Raw genomic sequence first — 19,671 nt, forward strand, 5'->3', positions numbered from 1 at the left:
GCTGTATTTCTGATGTATTTGTGGGGAGGAAGGTGATCGCCACGTCTTACTCTTCCACCGTCTTGAAGGTCTCCTCTAGAGACTTTAGATCAACTACAGATATAATGCACTGGATCGTAAATATCTGTACAACTTTAATAAATGGAAATAGCCTTTTTTGCTATTAGGTATTGATGTTGATATTATTATTCTCTATAAGTAAAGGAATATAGAAAGAGTAAAGACATTGGGGACAGGAAGACTGGATTCTAATTCAGTTTTAACTTTTACTGTCTGTGAGATACTGGGAAATTACTTAACCTCTCACTTTACTCATCTATAAATACATATAATAACATCTATTTTATAGGGTTGTTGTGAAAATGAGAATTTGCATCTATTAGAATGTGTAACAGATGGTTCATACTCAATGAATCCTAATAAAAATTTCATCTTTCGGTACATGTTATTAATAAACATTTGACATATAAATACATTTGTAATAGTTTCAAAAAATGTTAAATAATAGATGAGCATTGCTAATCATTTTTATCTTACAAGGGAGTTTTTAGGCATTTGAAAACCCATGTGGTATTAAAATTCTAGGATATGGAAAAAAAGCATAGATGATTTGGGGAGTATGTACTATTATGTATGATAATTATTGAAAAGTTCTCTTTAGTGAGAAAGCTAATCCCTAAATTGGATTTTCAAGAACATTTGCTTATTCTCTTTCAGGCTCAGATATCATTTGTCTCTTTTTTTTTTTTTTTAATGTGGATGTCTAGTTGTTCCAGCACCATTTGATGAAAAGGCTGGGCTTCCCTGGTGGCACAGTGGTTGAGAGTCTGCCTGCCGATGCAGGGGACACGGGTTCGTGCCCCAGTCCAGGAAGATCCCACATGCTGCGGAGTGGCTGGGCCCATGAGCCATGGCCACTGGGCCTGCACGTCCGGAGCCTGTGAGCTCCTTTGTAAAAGATCAGTTGACTATATGTGTGTTGGTCTATTTTGGGGCTCTCTATTCTGTTCCATTCATCTATTTGTTTATTCTTTCATCAGTGCCATACTGTTTTGATTACTGTAGCATTATAGTAAGTCTCGATGTCAGGTAGCATCAGTCCTGCAAGTTTATTCTTCTCCTTCAACATTATGTTGGCTATTCTGGGGTCTTTTGTCTTTCCATATAAACTTTAGAATCAGTTTGTTGATATCTACAAAATAACTTGCTGAGATTTTGATTGGGATAGCCTTGAATCTATAGATCAATTTGGAGAGAACTGATGTCTTGACAATATTCAGTCTTCTATCCATGAATATGGAATATTTCTCTTTTTATTTAGTTCTTCATTGCTTTCATTCATCAGAGTTTTGTAGTTTTCCTTATATAGACCTTGTACATTTTTTTTTTATTTATACCTAAGTTTTTCATTCTTTTTGTGTGTGGAGGGATGCTAATGTAAATGGTATTGTGTTTTAATTTCAAATTCCACCTGTTCATTGTTGGTATATAAGAAAGAGATTAAATTTTGCATATTAAACTTATATCCTACAACCTTGCTATAATCACTTCTAATTCCAGGAGTTTTAAAAATCAATTCACTTGGGTTTTCTACATAGACAATCATGTCATGCGTGAAGAGAGACAGTTTTATTTCTTCCTTCAGTATCCATACATCTTATATTTCCCTTTCTTGTCTTACTGCATTAGCTAAGACATCCAGTACAATGTTGAAAGAAGTGGTAAGAGGGGACATCCTTGTCTTGATCTTTTCAGGAAAACTTCTAGTTTCACACCATTAACTATGCTATTGGCTGTAGGATTTTTATAGGTGTTCTTTATCCAGTTGAAAAAGTTTCCATCTATTTTAGGTTGCTGAGAGTTTTCATCATGAATAGGTATTGAATTTTGTCAAATACTTTTTTTGTGTCTATTGATATGATCATGTGATTTTTCTTCTTTAGACTGTTAATGTGATGGATTACAATAATTAGTTTTCAAATGCTGAACCAGTCTTCCATACCTGGGATAAATCCCATGTGGCTGTGGTTACAATTCCTTCTATACATTGTTGGATTTTATTTGCTAATAGTTTGTTGAGAATTTTAATATCTTTGTTTATGAGAGATATTGGTCTGCAGTTTTCTTTTCTTGCAGTGCCTCTGTATGGTTTTGTTATCAGGATAAAGCTGGCTTCATGGAATGAGTTAGGAACTATTCTCTCTACTTCTATCTTCTGGAAGAGATTGGAGAACATTGGTATAATTTCTTCCTTAAGTGTTTGGTAGAATTTACCAGTGAATCCATCTGGGCCTGGTGTTTTCTGTTTTGAAAGGTTAAATTTTGACTCAATTTCTTTATAAACATAGGCCTATTAAGATTGTCTATTTCTACTTGTGTGAATTTTGACAGATTTTGTCTTTCAAGGAATTGGTCCATTTCATCTAGGTTTTGAAACTGTGGGCCTAGAATTGCTCATAGTGTTCCTTTATTATTCTTTTAATGTCCATATGATCTGTAATGAACTTCCTTCATTCAATTATGATATTTATAATTTGTGCTCTCTCTGCTTTTTTCTTATTTAGCCTTGCTAAAGGCTTATCGATTTTATTGATCTTTTCAAATTTTGATTTCATTGATTTTCTCTATTGATTTTCCATTTTTAATTTTATTCACTCCTCCAGTTCTTACAATTTTTCTTCTGCTTACTTGGGATTTAATTTGCCCTTCTTTTTCTAGTTTCCTAAAGTAGACACTTAGATGATTGATTTTAGGTCTTTCATATATATGTATGTATATATATATATATATATATATATACACACACACACACACACACACACACACATATATATATGTTTCAGTGCTGTAAATTTCCCTGTAAGCACTACTTTCACTGCATCCCACTAAACTTTGATAAGTTGTAGTTGCATTTTCATTTAGTTCCAAATATTTAAAAATTTCTCTTGGGCCTTCTTGTTTGACATTTGTGTTATTTAGAGGTTGTTTAATCTTCAAGTACTTTGATTTTTTTAGCTATTATTCTGTTACTGATTTCTAGTTTAATTCCATTGTGAGAGTAGACATTGCAGTTTTGTTCCATGTTAGCTTAAGAATATGTATTCTGCTGCTGTTGGATGAAATAGTCTATAAGTGTTAGTTATATCTAGTTGACTGATGGTGCTGTTGAGTTCAACTCTGTCCTTACTGATTTTCTGCCTACTGCATCTGTTCATTTTGGATAGAGGGGTGTTGAAGTTTCTAATTATGATAGTGGATTCTCTCTATTTTTTTTGGCCACAGCGTGGCATGCGGGATCTTAGTTCCCCGGCCAGGAAAGAACCTGTACCCCCTGCAGTGGAAACATGGAGTTCTAATCACTGGACTGCCAGGGAATGCTCTGGATTCTCTCTCTCTTTCTCTTTTTTTTTTTTTTTTTTTGGTGGGAGGAGTTCATGTGATTTTTGGTTGTAGTATAAGGCAATATGCCTTTTTTTAAGCATTCTTTTTTTATGATTGATAATTTCATGTATGTAGAATAAAACTTTGGCTATTCAGAGCCCTTCTGAATACAGAAGGCATTTCTCTTTGACAATAAACTTGAATAGAATTATCTTGAAAGATTTTATATGCTTCTCTGCCTTTTTAAACAAGGTATGCTCATTATTCATGACTTCACCTCTTCTTGATGCTGTGTTATAAATCTGGACATACATTACTCTGTTGATAGAGTGATATCTTCAGAAACTGTTGAACGCTGTATAACTTTTGCTCCTATATCCCACTACTGCTGGTCCTTATGAGTCCATTTTTATAATTTTTTCTGCTTCCTTACTTTTAATTAATTAATTTATTTATTTTTGGGTGTATTGGGTCTTCGTTTCTGTGCAAGGGCTTTCTCTAGTCGCGGCGAGCGGGGGCTACTCTTCATTGCGGTGCGCGGGCCTCTCTTGTTGCGGAGCGCAGGCTCCAGACGCGCAGGCTCAGTAGTTGTGGCTCACGGGCCTAGTTGCTCCGCAGCATGTGGGATCTTCCCAAACCAGGGCTCAAACCCGTGTCCGCTGCATTGGCAGGCAGATTCTCAACCACTGCGCCACCAGGGAAGCCCTGCTTCCTTACTTTTAGACTCACTTCTCAGTGTTGTCAGTGTCTTAGCTTCTTTTTAATTAGTTATGGACTTTTTAACCAGTTAAGCAAGTCTATTAAAAATATGAAAGGTAGGAGTAACTTATAAATGTGGGCCTCTCCTAAGATGAAACAAAAATGCTTGAGCTTTAGATAAAGAGTTTGTAATCTTTTCAGTTGCTCAGAGAACTTTGTGAGTTTCTGCTTTCCCATTCTGTTTTGGTGAGTAGAATCATTTGAGAACTAATATCCAGTTATGGGAAGTGTTTAATAAAGTCTTCTACCTGTTAATACTTCTTATGTGCATGCAAGCTATTAGGCTATTAGAAACTTTTAACATTGTCACATATGGTTTTAACAAATAAATTAAAATTAATATAAGTAGCTTGCTGGTTATTGCTTTGTATCCAAAGGATTTTGAAAACTGCTCTGGAAATGTTATACCAAAAAAAGACTTTCATTGAACAGTAACAATAAAAACAAACACATTTAGATAATGCAAACATCTTGCTCTGACTTCACCTTTCTAAAGCAGGTCTTGCTTATCACCTAGTACAAAGCCTGATTGTGCACCTAGAAAGCCTGCAGTCCTGATTTACATTTTTCCCAAGGGCTTGGTAAACCCTGTAAAGTAGAGACTGCAAAGAAGTCCTAACAGTCAAGCTGCAGTGACATTTTAAAGCATGATATAAACTTCTCAATCATTCTGTGCCAGAGAGAGGAAAGGCTCAAAAAAGGAAAAGCCTCATGATCAAAGAATGTTTCTGGTATGCATGTTACTTCCTTTCAACTGGAATATTTTCGATTAGTCTCAAGGGAACGATGAAAACAATTTACCTGGATCCTATATTACAGGCTTATTTTAAATTCATTATGTTTTTTTTTTCCCAGGTGGAGCACCATTATTCCCACAAGTTCACAGTAGTGGTGTTACGTGCCACAAAAGTGACAAAGGGGGCCTTCGGTGACATGCGTAAGTGCTCTTATTTGCTTTTCTGTTGAAAATACGTAATTATGATTCACTCTTTAGTTGCCTGAGTTCCTTGAAAAACCAGGGGCTGTCCCTTTTTCAGATGTGATAATCTTTGTCTACATCTTTGAATGATAACATTTTGAATGGTTCTCTGATGCTCTTTTATCTGTCAGAATAGTGTTTTACCTTGACTTTACATTAATAGGGAGTACTTGGGATCAGATAAAATGACTGTCCTAGGACAGAGTTTTGGATTTCAAAGACATTTCCGTTCTATTTTGGAAAGACGACTGAGTCAAGACTTTAAACTAGCTGCCTCTGTGAGGTATTGTGCCTTTGGATTTTTTTTAAATGCAGTTTAATTCTTATGGCTTTAAGTGTGTTTATTATGTGTGCAAATAGCTATAGAAACTGGTGTGCAACAGCTTGAAATGATATGAACCAAAGCCTGAGGATAATGTTGAATTAATTTGGTGGCAGTATCCTTCTACGTTTTAAAATGCAGTTTTCCTGGTTAATCTTAGCATGCAAATGACTAGGGGTCATGGAGCTGGGAATACAAAGAAGGATGGATAAGTATTGTGATAACGAATTGGGTAAATTGTAGATTATTGCTAAAATATGGGAATGGCAATTTACCCCTCAGAACGGGTTTGGGGGAAAGAACGGAGATTGCAATTTCCCAGTCTGGGGAACAGGGAAGTCTTTCTGGCTGAAATGGCATTTACACTGGTTCTTGAAGGAAGAAAATCTTAGTGCTGAGAGCAGGGAGAATCCCAGGCAGAGAAAACAGCATGTTCAAAGGCGAGTGAAGGGCAGATTGCTTGTGAGGTCCCATACTGTTAGAGACACACAGCAAAGGTGAAGGAGGACAAGCACTCATACAACAAGACTGAGATTTTATTAGAAATGCAGTGGGAAGAATTTAATGGCATTTGAGTCACAAGTCACAGGATTGGCTCTTTATTTTAAAAAATATTTGTTCTGGCCATAGTATGTTAAATATATTGGAGGTGACTATAGAATATGCTTTTTATATTTAAGAATAGGAGGGAAAGCAGAAACTAACACACTATTGTAAAGCAATTCTACTCCAATAAAGATGTTAAAAAAAAAATAGGAGGGACTTGAGCTTGTTGAAATCGCAATGAAAATCAGCCAGTAGAGAGAGGTTAAATATTAAGGAATGAAGAATTTGGGCTCTGGGCTCAAGCCTTCAGTGAATGAAGGGTATCCAGGAAGTTGGTAAAAGTTGGAAGGAGGGGGCCAGGAGGTGGAATCTAATGGCAAGAGTTTTTGATGAGCAGTGCTTCTCAGGAGAGGTGACGGGAACAAGGACAATTTCTTCACATCTAGTCTGGACCAGGGGTTTATTTTCTAAATTTTATCTCATACGTCAATCTACCCCATTTAATCACTCCTTAGCCAAAGCTTTTCTTAAGTTATTCTTTTGCTTTTTATAATTCTTTGCATTTTCATCAATTAAACGAGAGTTCACTGGAAGAAAGTCTCCTGTGAAAGGGAAGCCAGGAACTTCCCTGGTGACACAGTGGTTAAGAATCCACCTGCCAATGCAGGGGACACGGATTCGAGCCCTGGTCTGGGAAGAGCCCATATGCCGCGGAGAAACTAAGCCCGTGCACCCCAACTACTGAGCCTGCGCTCTAGAGCCTGTGAGCCACAGCTACTGAGCCCATGTGCCACAATTACTGAAACACACGCACCTAGAGCCTATGCTCCGCAACAAGAGAAGCTGACACAATGAGAAGCCCGCGGACCGCAACGAAGAGTAGTCCCCGCTCGCCTCATCTAGGGAAAGCCTGCGCACAGCAACGAAGACCCAACGCAGCCAAAAATAAATAAATAAATTTATTTTTTTAAAAAATGAAGAAATAGAATCCAAATCGGAAGTCATACACTACGAAATGTAAAATAGATAGCTAGTGGGAAGCAGCCGCATGGCACAGGGAGATCAGCTCGGTGCTTTGTGACCACCTAGAGGGGTGGGATAGGGAGGCTGGGAGGGAGATGCAAGAGGGAGGGGATATGGGGACATATGTATACCTATAGCTGATTCACTTTGTAATAAGGCAGAAACTAACACAATATTGTAAAGCAATTATACTCCAATAAAGATGTTATAAAAAAAGATTTTAAAAAAAGTGGTACCCCCGTGACCTTGAGAAAAGCACATGCCTTACAACTCTAGAGGTTGTACTGTTAGTTAGAAAAGCCGTTCATAATTCAACTAAAGGCTATGTCAGGGATTCGCCAGCCATGCAAGTTACTGACCGTTGACTATCAGTGCAGAGCTCTGTCTTAGAGAGATAATGGTTTTTACCATGCTTGAGATGAGTCCTACAGCAAGTCAAATTCTACTCTGAGTCACCTTCAGCTGGTATGGATCTGTTTTCTTAGCTACCTTCCCCATAGGCCCCAGGTACTTTGCCCGTGCTTATTTATTGTAATTAGGACAGGGAAGAGAGTAATGCTGCAAATGTCCTTTTAAATCTATTTGAGTTGATATTGATAATATTACTTTAAAATGAACATGAGATATCAATTCAGCTAATGAAATAGGGAACAGGTACGTTTTAGATCCCCACGGTGTACACAACACAGGTTGGACCCTTGATTTCCAAAAAGCTTTCTTTTTATTTTTTTAATTTTTATTCTTTTGGCCACACCTCACAGCTTGTGGGATCTTAATTCCCGGACCAGGGATTGAACCCCGGCCCCGGCAGTGAGAGCACGGAGTCCTAACCACTGGACTGCCAGGGAATTCCCGAAAGCTTCCTTTTTAAAGTGAAGGACGCTTGGAAGGAATAGCCACTGGAGACTAATCACTGTTGGAGAAAAGATAGTGTTGTGACATTCTATTAACATTTCTATTCAGCATTTGTAATTTGATTTTATTTTTCTTGAATTAAATTTTTTTTGGGGGGAAGGAGATCATTGCCAACCCTTGATATCGCCTTGATGAGTTTACAGGAAATCAGGAGGAGATAAAAAGAAAAAGAGAGAGTCTTAGAGAAATAAATTCAATGATAAGGTTGGTAAGAAAAAGTAGAGGGACAATATACAGTGCCAAACGATTTATTTTTGAGAAGTTGTAGGCGATTATAGTGAGAAAAGGCATGGGTGTTAGCTGTCACTTTTCTAAGAGGAATTTTGATGATATTACTTGGTGAGCTTGATCTATACAGATTACCAAGTAAGCAGAATTTGGGATGTTTGTATACAGAAGTTCTTTAAAGATAGACAAGGCTAGAATGATAAACAATGTCCTAAGATCTGAAAAGGATGACAGAAAACTACACTCTCTTCTGTTGTTGATAGCGTCTACATTTATTTAAAAAGGCAAATTTCCATAAAGTTTTGCATGTTGGTAAAGAATGACAGATTACTATTTGGTTTTTCAGCTTTACCTGTGTATGTAGGGGCTTTCTCAAGGGTGCCACATGAATCAAATAGTTGACACCTATATCTGCTTTACTTTTGAAAAAAATTTTTTGGCCGCACTGCGCAGCTTGTGGGATCTTAGTTCCCCAACCAGGAATTGAACCCACACCCCCCCGCAGTGGAAGTGTGACGTCTTAACCACTGGACTGCCAGGGAAGTCCTATATCTGCTTTTTTAAAAAATATAATACCAAGATTATTTTATTTTTATTATTAATCCTATTCTAACTAGCTTCTTTTAGAAATACCATACTGCATTGCTAGAACATCATAATACAGTCAGCAGCACCCCATAAACTATCTTTAGAGGAGTCAGAGGTGACATTTGAATCATAACATCTCACTCGTTTCCTTGTTTTCACCTCAGAGCACTGGGCAAGCCAAGAACAAGACAGCCCCTTCCCAGACATCCTTGCTAATCTCGGTTTGTTCAAATGTATCATGTACATTTGTTCCCAGTCCCCCAGTGCCAGCCCTTCCCTGTATTCTCATGCTCACGTCATATGAAGAGGTAGTTTGAAGTTCAGATTTGCATCTGACTCACCATAGTCTTATTTTAAAAAGAAGTGGTTTGCATATACCCATATGAATATAGTGTACTCTTTCCCTCCTGTACATAAATATACTCTTCCTCTCATATACGTAGATATATCCTAAATATTTTAATATGGTTTAATGCTCCCTCAATTTACTAATCTGTGATTTTATTTAGGACATTTCTAAGAACCCAGGCAGGGTAACTCTACATATCCTGCTTTTCATTACTCTAATATTGTGGAATACTATTCCCTCTCCCCTGCAAAGAGCTTTGGTTGAGTTGTCTACTATAAGTGTGTTGACGGCAAGAAGTTTGGATAAATGCTTATTGTTACGGAGAACCTGGCCGTTCTTCACAAAGGAAGTTTAAATTGTCATCTTTCACATGTTGTCAAAGAATGTAAGTACAAAAACAGGGTGATTCAAACAGAATGGAAGACTTTTAAAATATTCTAGACCACCTGACTTCTGGTGGGGATTCAGGAAGAACCTTGGGTTTGTACCCCCTTGTGGTCTTGAGGAAAGAAGAAACACACTGGGGCTTCACTGCTACCTTCAAGGGTGATGTGGAGTCGAGGATGAATCAGCATCAGTACTGATGCGGGACTTGTGATCTGGGGGATGCATGTGGACCACGTGGAGCATCTGTAAGATTGTTGAAACTAAACATGAAATTTCGTTTACAAATTTTTTTTTTACTACCTATTTTTACTATCGATTTTTACTACCTATTCATATATAAACCAGGCATCAGATACTAATTATTTGCAAGTGTTCGATTCTTTTTGAACCATTCTGTGTTGTTTTTTATGTCTTTCAGTCCTATGGAGTAATTGCTGTAAGAGTTCACACATCACTGTGTAGTGAAATGAATATTCTCCACATTACTCAGGTCCATGAACTCTCACCTATATGATTTTTCTAAATCGCATTAATTTTGATTCTGAGCCCCCATTCACTAGAATAGGTGGGGGAGTGTGGGAGATCTCCCCCTCCCCAGGGTCCTACAGGTATTCTAGGCACTTACAGTTGCCTGTAAATTAGGAGTGGGTCCTGCCATAAGCCTTGGTGACTGCTATCATTGGCATCCAACCTTCGGCTAAATGTTGTTTGCATGGATCCTGGCTTTCCACTTTCGGCAAGCACTGGGACACCTCTCAGAGTAGTGTTCCCAGTGATCACATGCCATGCCAGAGAGACTCTACCCCTGAGCTCAAGGGTACGGTGCTTAGAGTCCAGACTCCATGACCATCCTGTAGTCATCACGCCACCCACAGTGGACCAGAAGCATGACTTTCCAACACTTGTAGAAACTTAAGAAAACCCAAACACATTTGAGTTTTAAGAAAGGTAGCCCTGTTTCCTCCAGTCTTGTCTCTCCAAAGCAGCAGTCTCAAATCCCCTCACCTCGAGACCATCCAGAGGATTAAGCCTCTTCAAAGGATATGTCTCTCAACACAAAGTGTTAATAATTCCCTGGGAAAGGAAGTTAGAATTCATCCTTCCTATTTGCACATGTTGGGGCAAGAGGCATAGTGTTGAGTCTGTATGTAGACAAACATCATCTATGTAATCTTCTGAGAATCTTTGTTAGCAGCAAGGGCAATGTAGAAATTACTATGAAAATACATTATCCTCTCCTGTAGCCATTCCTGAATTCCACGGTCATCAGAATCTCCAGGGAGGAGGCAGAATATATTTATGAAAGAACATGGACTTCAGAGGCAAAGCACTACTCACTGGTTTTGTGTCTTCAGGCAAGTTTCCTCTCTCTGTCTTCTTTTTCTCATCTTAGAGACATTGAGAGAATTCAATGAGTTGACATATGTGAAGAATTACATGCCTCATGCATAGTAATTGCTCAATGAATATTATCTATTATTGTTAACATGATTTCAGATATCAACATACGAAGACATTTATTTCTTAAATATAATCTTTATATGAGCCAAAGTATTTTCTATTTGGGTAGTTTGTGCACTTGAGATTATTTTCAGTTTTTCACCTTGGAAACAAGAAATTTCCATTCTGAATTTCTGTGTTGAGCAGATTATTGGATCCTTCATTTTTTCAGCTCGAGAGAAACAGTAGAATGGTACTTCCACTTCCTTTTTGATACTCTTGGGCACAACTCACTCCTTTGCTCCCCTGACAGCTATCCAGACCTCTGCTTAACACCTGTCTCATGTGGGACTTCCCTGGTGGTCCAGTAGTTAGGGATCTGCGCTTCCACTGCGGGGTGGTGGGGGCCCAGGTTCCATCCCTGGTCTGGGAACTAAGATTCCTCAAGCCATAGGGTGCCGCCAAAAAAACAACCAAACAAGCAAAAAAAGCAAAACAAAAAATGCCCCATGAAACACTTGTCACATGTACTTTGGGGCCTATTTTTTCTTCACTTTTTAGAGAATAAGTGCTTAGTCTTGAGCCTGGTATAGTAGGAAAATCTTAGAGCATTTTGGATGAATGAATAAAATACATAAATATGTGTAACTATACCTTTCTTCTAGGATATTGCTTCCTTTTTTGCCTCAATGAAGAGAGAATTAAAAAAATAATTTTATATTCTATTTTTGTAGATTACAAATACCTCTGTGATTTCTATTCATAAGCTATCTAGAATTTTCATGGGTTTCAAATTTTATAACATCTTGGATTAATTTATAACATAATTAATCTTTTCTTGGATTAATTATGGAGTTGAAAATATTCTTTTTTTATAAATGGTGGTGCTGCTCTTATCTTTTCTGAATCAAACATTTCCCTGACGTCAGTTGTGACTGAACATGAATTTTGGTTTACTAAATATTTTTGTAATGGTTTTGAGTATCCACTCACGATTCTAAAAAATCTGAAATAACTTCCCAGGGGGCTTTTTATGGAAAATAATTTCAAGATGAGTAAAGTATTCCAGAATGCATGTCTGTCTCTTATCTCTTGTCTTGTATTTTCTATGTGGTAGGGAAATAGAATGTGTTAGGAAGGCACTCCTGTTCCTCACTCATTTAGAATGTCATGCAGTTTATTAAGCTGTCATATGGTTTTGTGACTACGGTTAGTCTTTTTCCTTTCTATTTAAGTGTCAGTAGATTTTTTTGTTTGTTTACATCTATGTATTTGTGTGTTTTAGGTCTGATAAATATAGTGAATGATACTATTTTATGATATTTTGTTAACATCAATTGATCCTTGTGTGAATTTTCACCACATTTATTCAATAAGATAAATGGAGCTATATTCCAGTGGTATATTTGGCAGTAATGCAGATTCCTGTCAAAGTGAAGAGTACCTTACCAGTACTAATAGGGACACAATCCACATATTCTCTTTTTATTTTTTCAAGACATATTAGTGATGGATCCTACTCATTTAGCCTGCCAGGGAATTCCCTCATTTAGTTCTTTACCGCATATATCTTACACTTGAGCTTCTTCATCTTAAAATAGTTTTTCTATTTCTCATATATATACTTTAACATGTTAATGTTCTACAATTTCTTTAGTTTTCTAAAATTAAAGAAAACAAACTTAATTTAAAAAACTTTTTAAAAGCTGAGTGATATGCCACCTTCTCATCATGTGTTAAGTAAACGCTCTTTGCCAGAAATCATATACCACTTCTATATTGAACAGGTGCAATTAATACCTAATGGAATTAAATTAAAAAGCAGGTTAAATGTTTCTCAAATTTCCAAAGAAAAGCATGCTATTAAAGTTTTTATTTCAGAGAGAAAAACTCTGCTGGTCTAAAATTTATGGGAAAACTCTTATCATGTATGTTATTTTAGTATATTTTAATACTTTAACTGTTTTCTTAAAAATAAAATTATATGACATAGAGATTGAAATGGCTAGTTAAACTTAGCTGAGGTATAACCTGAGGGGTTCTGTAAATTTTACTGATTCTTTGGAAACACTTTTCCATTCTTACTCCTCATTTGATGTATCAGTATGATTTTTATAAAATATTTTAGATAAAATCCTAGAAAAAATTATTTTAAGTTGACGTACAAGGGTAATCTAAGCCTTCAGATGCAAAATGAAATAACAGTTTTGAAATTTTAACTTTGGAAAAGAAATGTTAAAGAAATAAAACCCAGGGCTTATCCCAGCAAGGCTCCATTATTAATGTCGTCAATAAATGCTGAGCATCTGCTATGTACTTAGCACTCATTCAGTGCCTTGAAGAAGTACAAAAAAAAAAATGAATGCAATACTTATGGTAGATAACTTTACTGAGTGCCTGTTTCATACCAGCAAGGAAGCATGGCTTAATGGTTAGGACAAGGACTCTGAAACTGGCTTGCTTGGATTCACATCTCCCTTCTCCTTTATTAACCATGTGAATTTGGGCAAGTTATTTAGCTTTCCTAGGTCTCAATTTCCTCAACATTAAATGTAGGGTGATAATTATATCTTCTTCCTAGATTTTTTTTTAATTGAAGTATAGTTGATTTACAATATTGTGTCAGTTTCAGATGTACAGCAAACTGATTCAGTTATACATACATATATATGATTTTTTCAGATTCTTTTCCCTTATAGATTATTATAAAATATTGAGTATAGTTCCCTGTGCTATACAGTAGGACCTTGTTGGTTATCTATTTTATATACAGTAGCATGTATATGTTAATCCCAAACTCCTAATTTATCCCTCCTCCCTCCTAGATTTTTTAATGAGGACTAAATTAGATTATGAAGTGCTTAGAAAAGTACTTGATGCATAATGTACACAGTGTGTTTGTTAAATGAATAAACAAAAATGCTAAGCAGAGGTCTTAGGACTTTATTTCATTTACTCATTTCAGTAACACTACGAGATACGTGATCTTTTAATTTTAATTTTACCAATGTAGGGATTTGTTTAAAGACATTAAATAAATAGTCCAAAATCACACAGCTCTTCTGTTTTGGGGCTAGAACTCAAGCCTGTCTTACTCGGGTGTCTACTCGTGCAGCAGCTTTGCCTTTGAGCTACTTATGGTCTAGCTGGGAAGATGAAATGGGTGTAAATAACTCTTTGGAAAGTCAATCCAAGAGAGTATATGCTCAGTAATTGTGTGTTTAGATTATACAGTATTACTAATTTTGAAAAGTGTTGACAATAAGCTTCTGAGAAGACTTTATAGCTTGAATGGAGACTGAGATGGGTTTTATGACTTAAGTTGAGTACTAATGTATGGAATGGATGTGGGACATTTCAATTTGGAAAAAAAATAAGAAAATATTTTAAAAATGGGATTGATATAACACTTCTAATTACATTATTTAGGGAATTTGGCTAATTTTTAATGGTTTGCCCTAGGAATAAATGTCAGGTAGCAGGGATAATGCCCTGCTTTAGTGCAGTGTTTCTAAACTGGAGATCAATTTCGTTCCCAGGCACATTGGGCAATATCTGGAGACATTTTTATTTTTATATTTTATTTTATTTTTTTAATTTTTTGGCCACACTGCAAGGCATGTGGGATCTTAGTTCCCAGACCAGGGATGGAACCCGCGCCTCCTACGTTGGAAGCATGGAGTCTTAACCAATGGACTGCCAGGGAAGTCCCTGGAGACATTTTTAGTTGTCACAGTTGGGGGATCCTACTGGCATCTAGTGGGTAGAGGTCACAGACAGTACCCCAGAGCAAAGGATTATCTAGCCCCAAATGTCAATAATGTCAAGGTTAAGAACTCCTGTTTTAATGAAAAAGAATTATTCTTGCATAGAGCAGAATTCAAATATATAGCTAAATCCATATAGCTAAAATTAATAATATAAATAAATTAATATGTTTTATAATACTACATAAGAACTTCTGGAGAATTACTCTCTCTCCCACCTAAAGGGATTCCAAGAAACATCCCTAGGTTATAAATCTTTAAATCATTCCAAGCAGACATACTGATAACAGAAGTATTTTTGTTTCCTTCCAAAAAGGTATCATAGTCCCGGGCTTTCCTGGTGGCGCAGTGGTTGAGAGTCCGCCTGCCGATGCAGGGGACGCGGGTTCGTGCCCCGGTCCGGGAGGATCCCACATGCCGCGGAGCGGCTGGGCCCGTGAGCCGTGGCCGCTGAGCCTGCGCTCTGCAACGGGAGAGGCCACAGCAGTGAGAGACCCGCGTACCGCAAAAAAAGAGAGAAAGTTCCAGTACTGGCTCCTACTGGCCTGGGAGAGCTGATGACAAGCATCTCTTCTCAGTTCTGCATTCAGTGACGTCCCATTGGTTGCTTGAAGCAAGCCATGGTGAGAGTACTTCTGCCACAGAAACCAGCAAAAAAAAAAAAAAAAAAAAAGGTATCATAGAGATTTAAGTAAAAGGGCAATGCAGGCAACAACAAAATTTTCTGTTCTGTTTTAGATCTGCATTTAACTTTCTTTGGGTCATTTTCCATGTATCTTTCTCTGTTCTATCATGAATATCAGCATTCTTTATAATAAGTCACTTTTACTGTATGCTGGGTGGTAGCCCGCTTCATTACTGTAGTAAGTCAATTGTTGGTACAAAATGTACCAAGTCGATTGTGAGTAGATGCTATAGACTTCCTTCCTGGCATCCATTTGGCTGATGGTACATTCTGATAGCTTCATGTTCATTTACAAAAGGAAACATGTGACACTGAGAAACTACCATGCTAGATCAGAGGCTGTGAGCAAAAGGAAAATGAAAAATAGGAGGCGTTCAAACCGGAGACTCTGGCTGATAAAGGGATCCCAAAACAGTGTTAACAAAACGGCTTCGTAATTTCAAATGAGGAAAAGGCATTCTATGATTGAGTTCCTAGACAATGCTGCCTTGGTATAAGGGTTTTGCACTTCTCTCTCCAATATATAGAGAATTACTGCCAAAGTTCTGTTTTACTAAACCACACTGAACTTTTCACTAACGTTTCCAGCTTCTGCATTTCCAGCAATTTGCAAGGACTGCTCTTCAGCACCTATAGCCATAACAATTCCAATTTTGAGCCCATTCTGGAGGGAGCAGGGGCTGCTACTCATAAATAAGTCCTTTGGCACTTTACCCTATTCCTTAGAGTTATTAAGGAAGGCAAACTGGGATTTGAAGATCTGTTTGTTTGTTCGTTTATTTACTTTCACATTTAGTACTTGGAAATAAAGGTTAAATACAAATGCACTTGGAAAAACATAACCGACATTGATATATTAAATGATTGACATTGATATTTGTATATTAAAATACAAATAAATGGGGTGGGACAAAGCACTAGGAAGGTTGAGACATACTAACAAAGAGTAAACAGAAGTTAGAGGAGATTGTTGTGCCTATAATAAAGGTCACCTCTTCTACAGTACTGCTCAGGGCTAGTCTATTGCCCATTACTTCAATAATATTTATTATGTCCCTATAATGTTTCAGACTTTGTGCTAGACTCTTGGATCCAATAGTAATTTGGAAGGATGTGGTTTCTGCTATCATGAAGTTTACAGTTTAATAGAGGCAAAAATAGGTAAGAGTTTTTAGTGTTGGTATATTTGAAAGAACAAGGAATTTGGCTTCAGAAAGACTAGGTTAAACTCCTGTTTCTAAATGACCTTGCTCAACTTACTAAATGCCTCAAGGGAGTCTCAATTCCCCTACCTACGAGTTGAGAATAATAATACCTAAATCAGCAAGTTGAAGTGGAATTATTTTTATGCAGATTTACGTAGATGAGGCTACTAGGAGACATGATTGGCAGTGGCCAATTTAACCCGATAGGAAAATAGAACAACTAGTTGACTTATGAACTAGATAAGGGAAGCATAGAGAGAACATCTCATTCCACCCATCCTTTAAGTGTACAGTCTTTGGACCCTTATCTTGGATAGTCTTAGGACAAGGACAACAACTTGAATAACATTTAGTTATGAATTACTAGTGTTTAGTTATCAGCTAAAACGTCAAAGGAAAACATAATGATACACATAAGTAAAAGAGAAGCAATGTTCTCTTGGACAGAACAGATACTTCTGCCACCAGTATGACTGTGTGGAATGTTTGAAATGTGTGGATTTCAGAGATGCTCCGTGGCCTGAATGTTGACTTGTGAGAGCGATGTTTCAGTGCCTGGTGGAGGAGGGTCACTGACTGGAAGGAAATCCAGGGTCCGGTGGGTGAGGGGGACTTGTAGGCCTTTTATCACAGAGATTAGGCCTGCCTTTGTAGGCAGCAAGCGTCAAAAGTGTTTCACAAAGACGACTATAGCAGCATTATGTAGAGTGGCTTGCATGTGGGAGAATAAGCAGCTACGAAATTATGTGAATAGTCCAGTTGAACTGGGTAAGTGATATTTTGAGAGGAATTGAGGGGCCAGCATGTTAGAGGTGAAATAGGTAAAAGCTGGAGACAGATAGGATACAGGAACTATGAGGAAAAGAGAATGACTCTCATGTTTCTGGCTCAGGCAGCAAGAAATATGGTACCATGACATGAAATAAGAAAGTAAGGAAAAAGAACATGTTTTTATTTTAGTTTTTTTGGTTTTGTTTTGCTTTGTTTTTCTTTTCTCTTGCATTTAGGGAAAAATTCAAAATGGATTACTTAGCAATAGATTATATATGGACATGTAATCAAGAATCTTATATTTGTCATGTTTGTACCACTTCCTCCTTGAAGCCTTGAGGAAATGAAGGAATGCATGATGGCTACCATTTAAACCTGAATATGATCAGCTTTAAAGGATCCGAGAATAATTATACTATAGTATTGATGTGTGCCATGTGACTTGAAGGGTGCACATCGAATATTCTGAAGACTATATAGGACTTCCCTGGTGGGCCAGTGGTTAGGACTCTGAGCGTCCACTGCAGGGGACATGGGTTTGATACCTGGTCAGAGAACTAAGATCCCACATGCTGCGTGGTGTGGCCAAAAAAAAAAAAAAAAAAAAAAAGGACCATATAAATAACTGTGATAATTCCTTTTCAAATGGGTTTTGACTACATGAGCACTAAATTTTTTAAAATGTTCATTTCCTTCTGAAACATTCTAGTGGAGATTTGTAACAGCTATGAAGAGAAAGTCTACAATTTAGTGGCAAGTTTGGGGGGAAAAAATTAAGATACAATGAGGAAACATTTAGAGAGGTAGTTAGGGAATCAGAAAAAAAATGATACCTTGGGCACAAAAGAAGGAGATAATTGCACAAAGGTCATTGCATATATGCCAAATCTGATGAAAATTGAGAAAAAGCTCATTGAATTTTATATTGAAGTTATGATAGGGGCATGGTGATTTCCAGGACCTGGTGAAGGGAGGGGGTAGACATAGGGAGATGTCCATCAAAAGGTACACACTTCCAGTTATAAGAAGAGTAAGTTCTGGGGATGTAATGTACAGCATGGTGACTATAGTTAATAATACTGTATTATATTCCTGAAATTGCTAAGAGAGTAGGTCTTTTTTTTTTTTTAATTTATTTTTTGGCTGCATTGGGTCATCATTGCTGCGCACCGGCCTTCTCCAGCTTCGGCGAGCAGGGGCTGCTCCTCGTCGTGGTACTCAGGCTTCTCATTGCGGTGACCTCTCTTTGTTGTGGAGCACAGGCTCTAGGCTCCTGGGCTTCAGTAGTTGTGGCACTCAGGCTCAGTAGTTGTGGCTCGTGGGCTCTAGAGCACAGGCTCAGCAGTTGTGGTGCAATAGGCCCAGTTGCTCCGCTGCATGTGCGATCTTCCCAGACCAGGGCTCGAACCCGTGTCCCCTGCATTGGCAGGTGGACTCTTAACCACTGCACCACCAGGGAAGTCCCAAGAGAATAGGTCTTAAATGTTCTCACCACAAAAAAGAAACGGGAGAAGCAGGCAAGATGGCGGAAGAGTAAGACGCGGAGATCACCTTCCTCCTCACAGATACTTCAGAAACACAGCTACACGTGGAACTGCTCCTATAGAACACCCACCGAACGCTGGCAGAAGACCTCAGACTTCACAAAAGGCAAGAAACCCCCCACGTACCTGGGTAGGCAAAAGAAAAAAGAATAAACAGAGACAAAGAATAGGGACGGGACCTGCACCAGTGGGAGGGAGCCGTGAAGGAGGAAAGGTTCCCACACCCTAGAAGCCCCTTCGCGGGCGGAGACTGTGGGTGGCGGAGGGGGAAGCTCCGGAGCCTCGGAGGAGAGCGCAGCAGCGGGGTGCAGAGGGCAAAGCGGAGAGATTCCCGCACAGAGGATCAGTGCCGACCAGCACTCACCAGCCCGAGAGGCTTGTCGGCTCACCCGCCGGGGCGGGCGGGGGCTGGGAGCTGAGCCTCGGGCTTCAGTTGGATCCCAGGGAAAGGTCTGGAGTTGGCAGAGTGAAAACAGCCTGAAGGGGCTAGGGCGCCACGGCTAGCCGGGAGGGAGTCCGGGAGAAGTCTGGAGCTGCCAAAGAGGCAAGAGACCTTTTCTTCCCTCTTTGCTTCCTGGTGCGCGAGGAGAGGGGATTAAGGGCACCACGTAAAGGAGCTCCAGAAACGGGCGCGAGCCGCGGCTGTCGGCGCGGACAGCAGAGACGGGCGTGGGACACTAGGGTTGCTGCTGCCGCCACCAAGAGACCTGTGTGCGAGCACAGGTCACTCTCCACACCGCCCCTCCCGGGAGCTCATGCAGCCCGCCACTGCCGGGGTCCCG

The 19,671-nt window shown here is 38.6% G+C and overlaps 1 protein-coding gene across 9 annotated transcripts in view; it reads left to right on the plus strand.

Moving 5' to 3' along the window:
• The window catches only part of PLA2G4A (phospholipase A2 group IVA), a 164,823-nt gene that overhangs the window by 40,541 nt on the left and 104,611 nt on the right, over positions 1–19,671 (plus strand). For all 9 annotated transcript variants that reach the window (XR_008617046.1, XM_024133765.3, XM_024133766.2 and 6 more), the window contains exon 3: positions 4,996–5,077. Coding sequence is in view for 8 of the 9 variants with exons in the window: in XM_024133765.3 (XP_023989533.1) it covers positions 4,996–5,077 (82 nt within the window). In the remaining variant the exon portion in view is untranslated. The remainder of the gene's footprint in view (positions 1–4,995; positions 5,078–19,671) is intronic.

This window comes from Physeter macrocephalus, chromosome 4 (genome assembly GCF_002837175.3).
Source record: "Physeter macrocephalus isolate SW-GA chromosome 4, ASM283717v5, whole genome shotgun sequence".
Lineage (NCBI taxonomy): Eukaryota > Metazoa > Chordata > Mammalia > Artiodactyla > Physeteridae > Physeter > Physeter macrocephalus.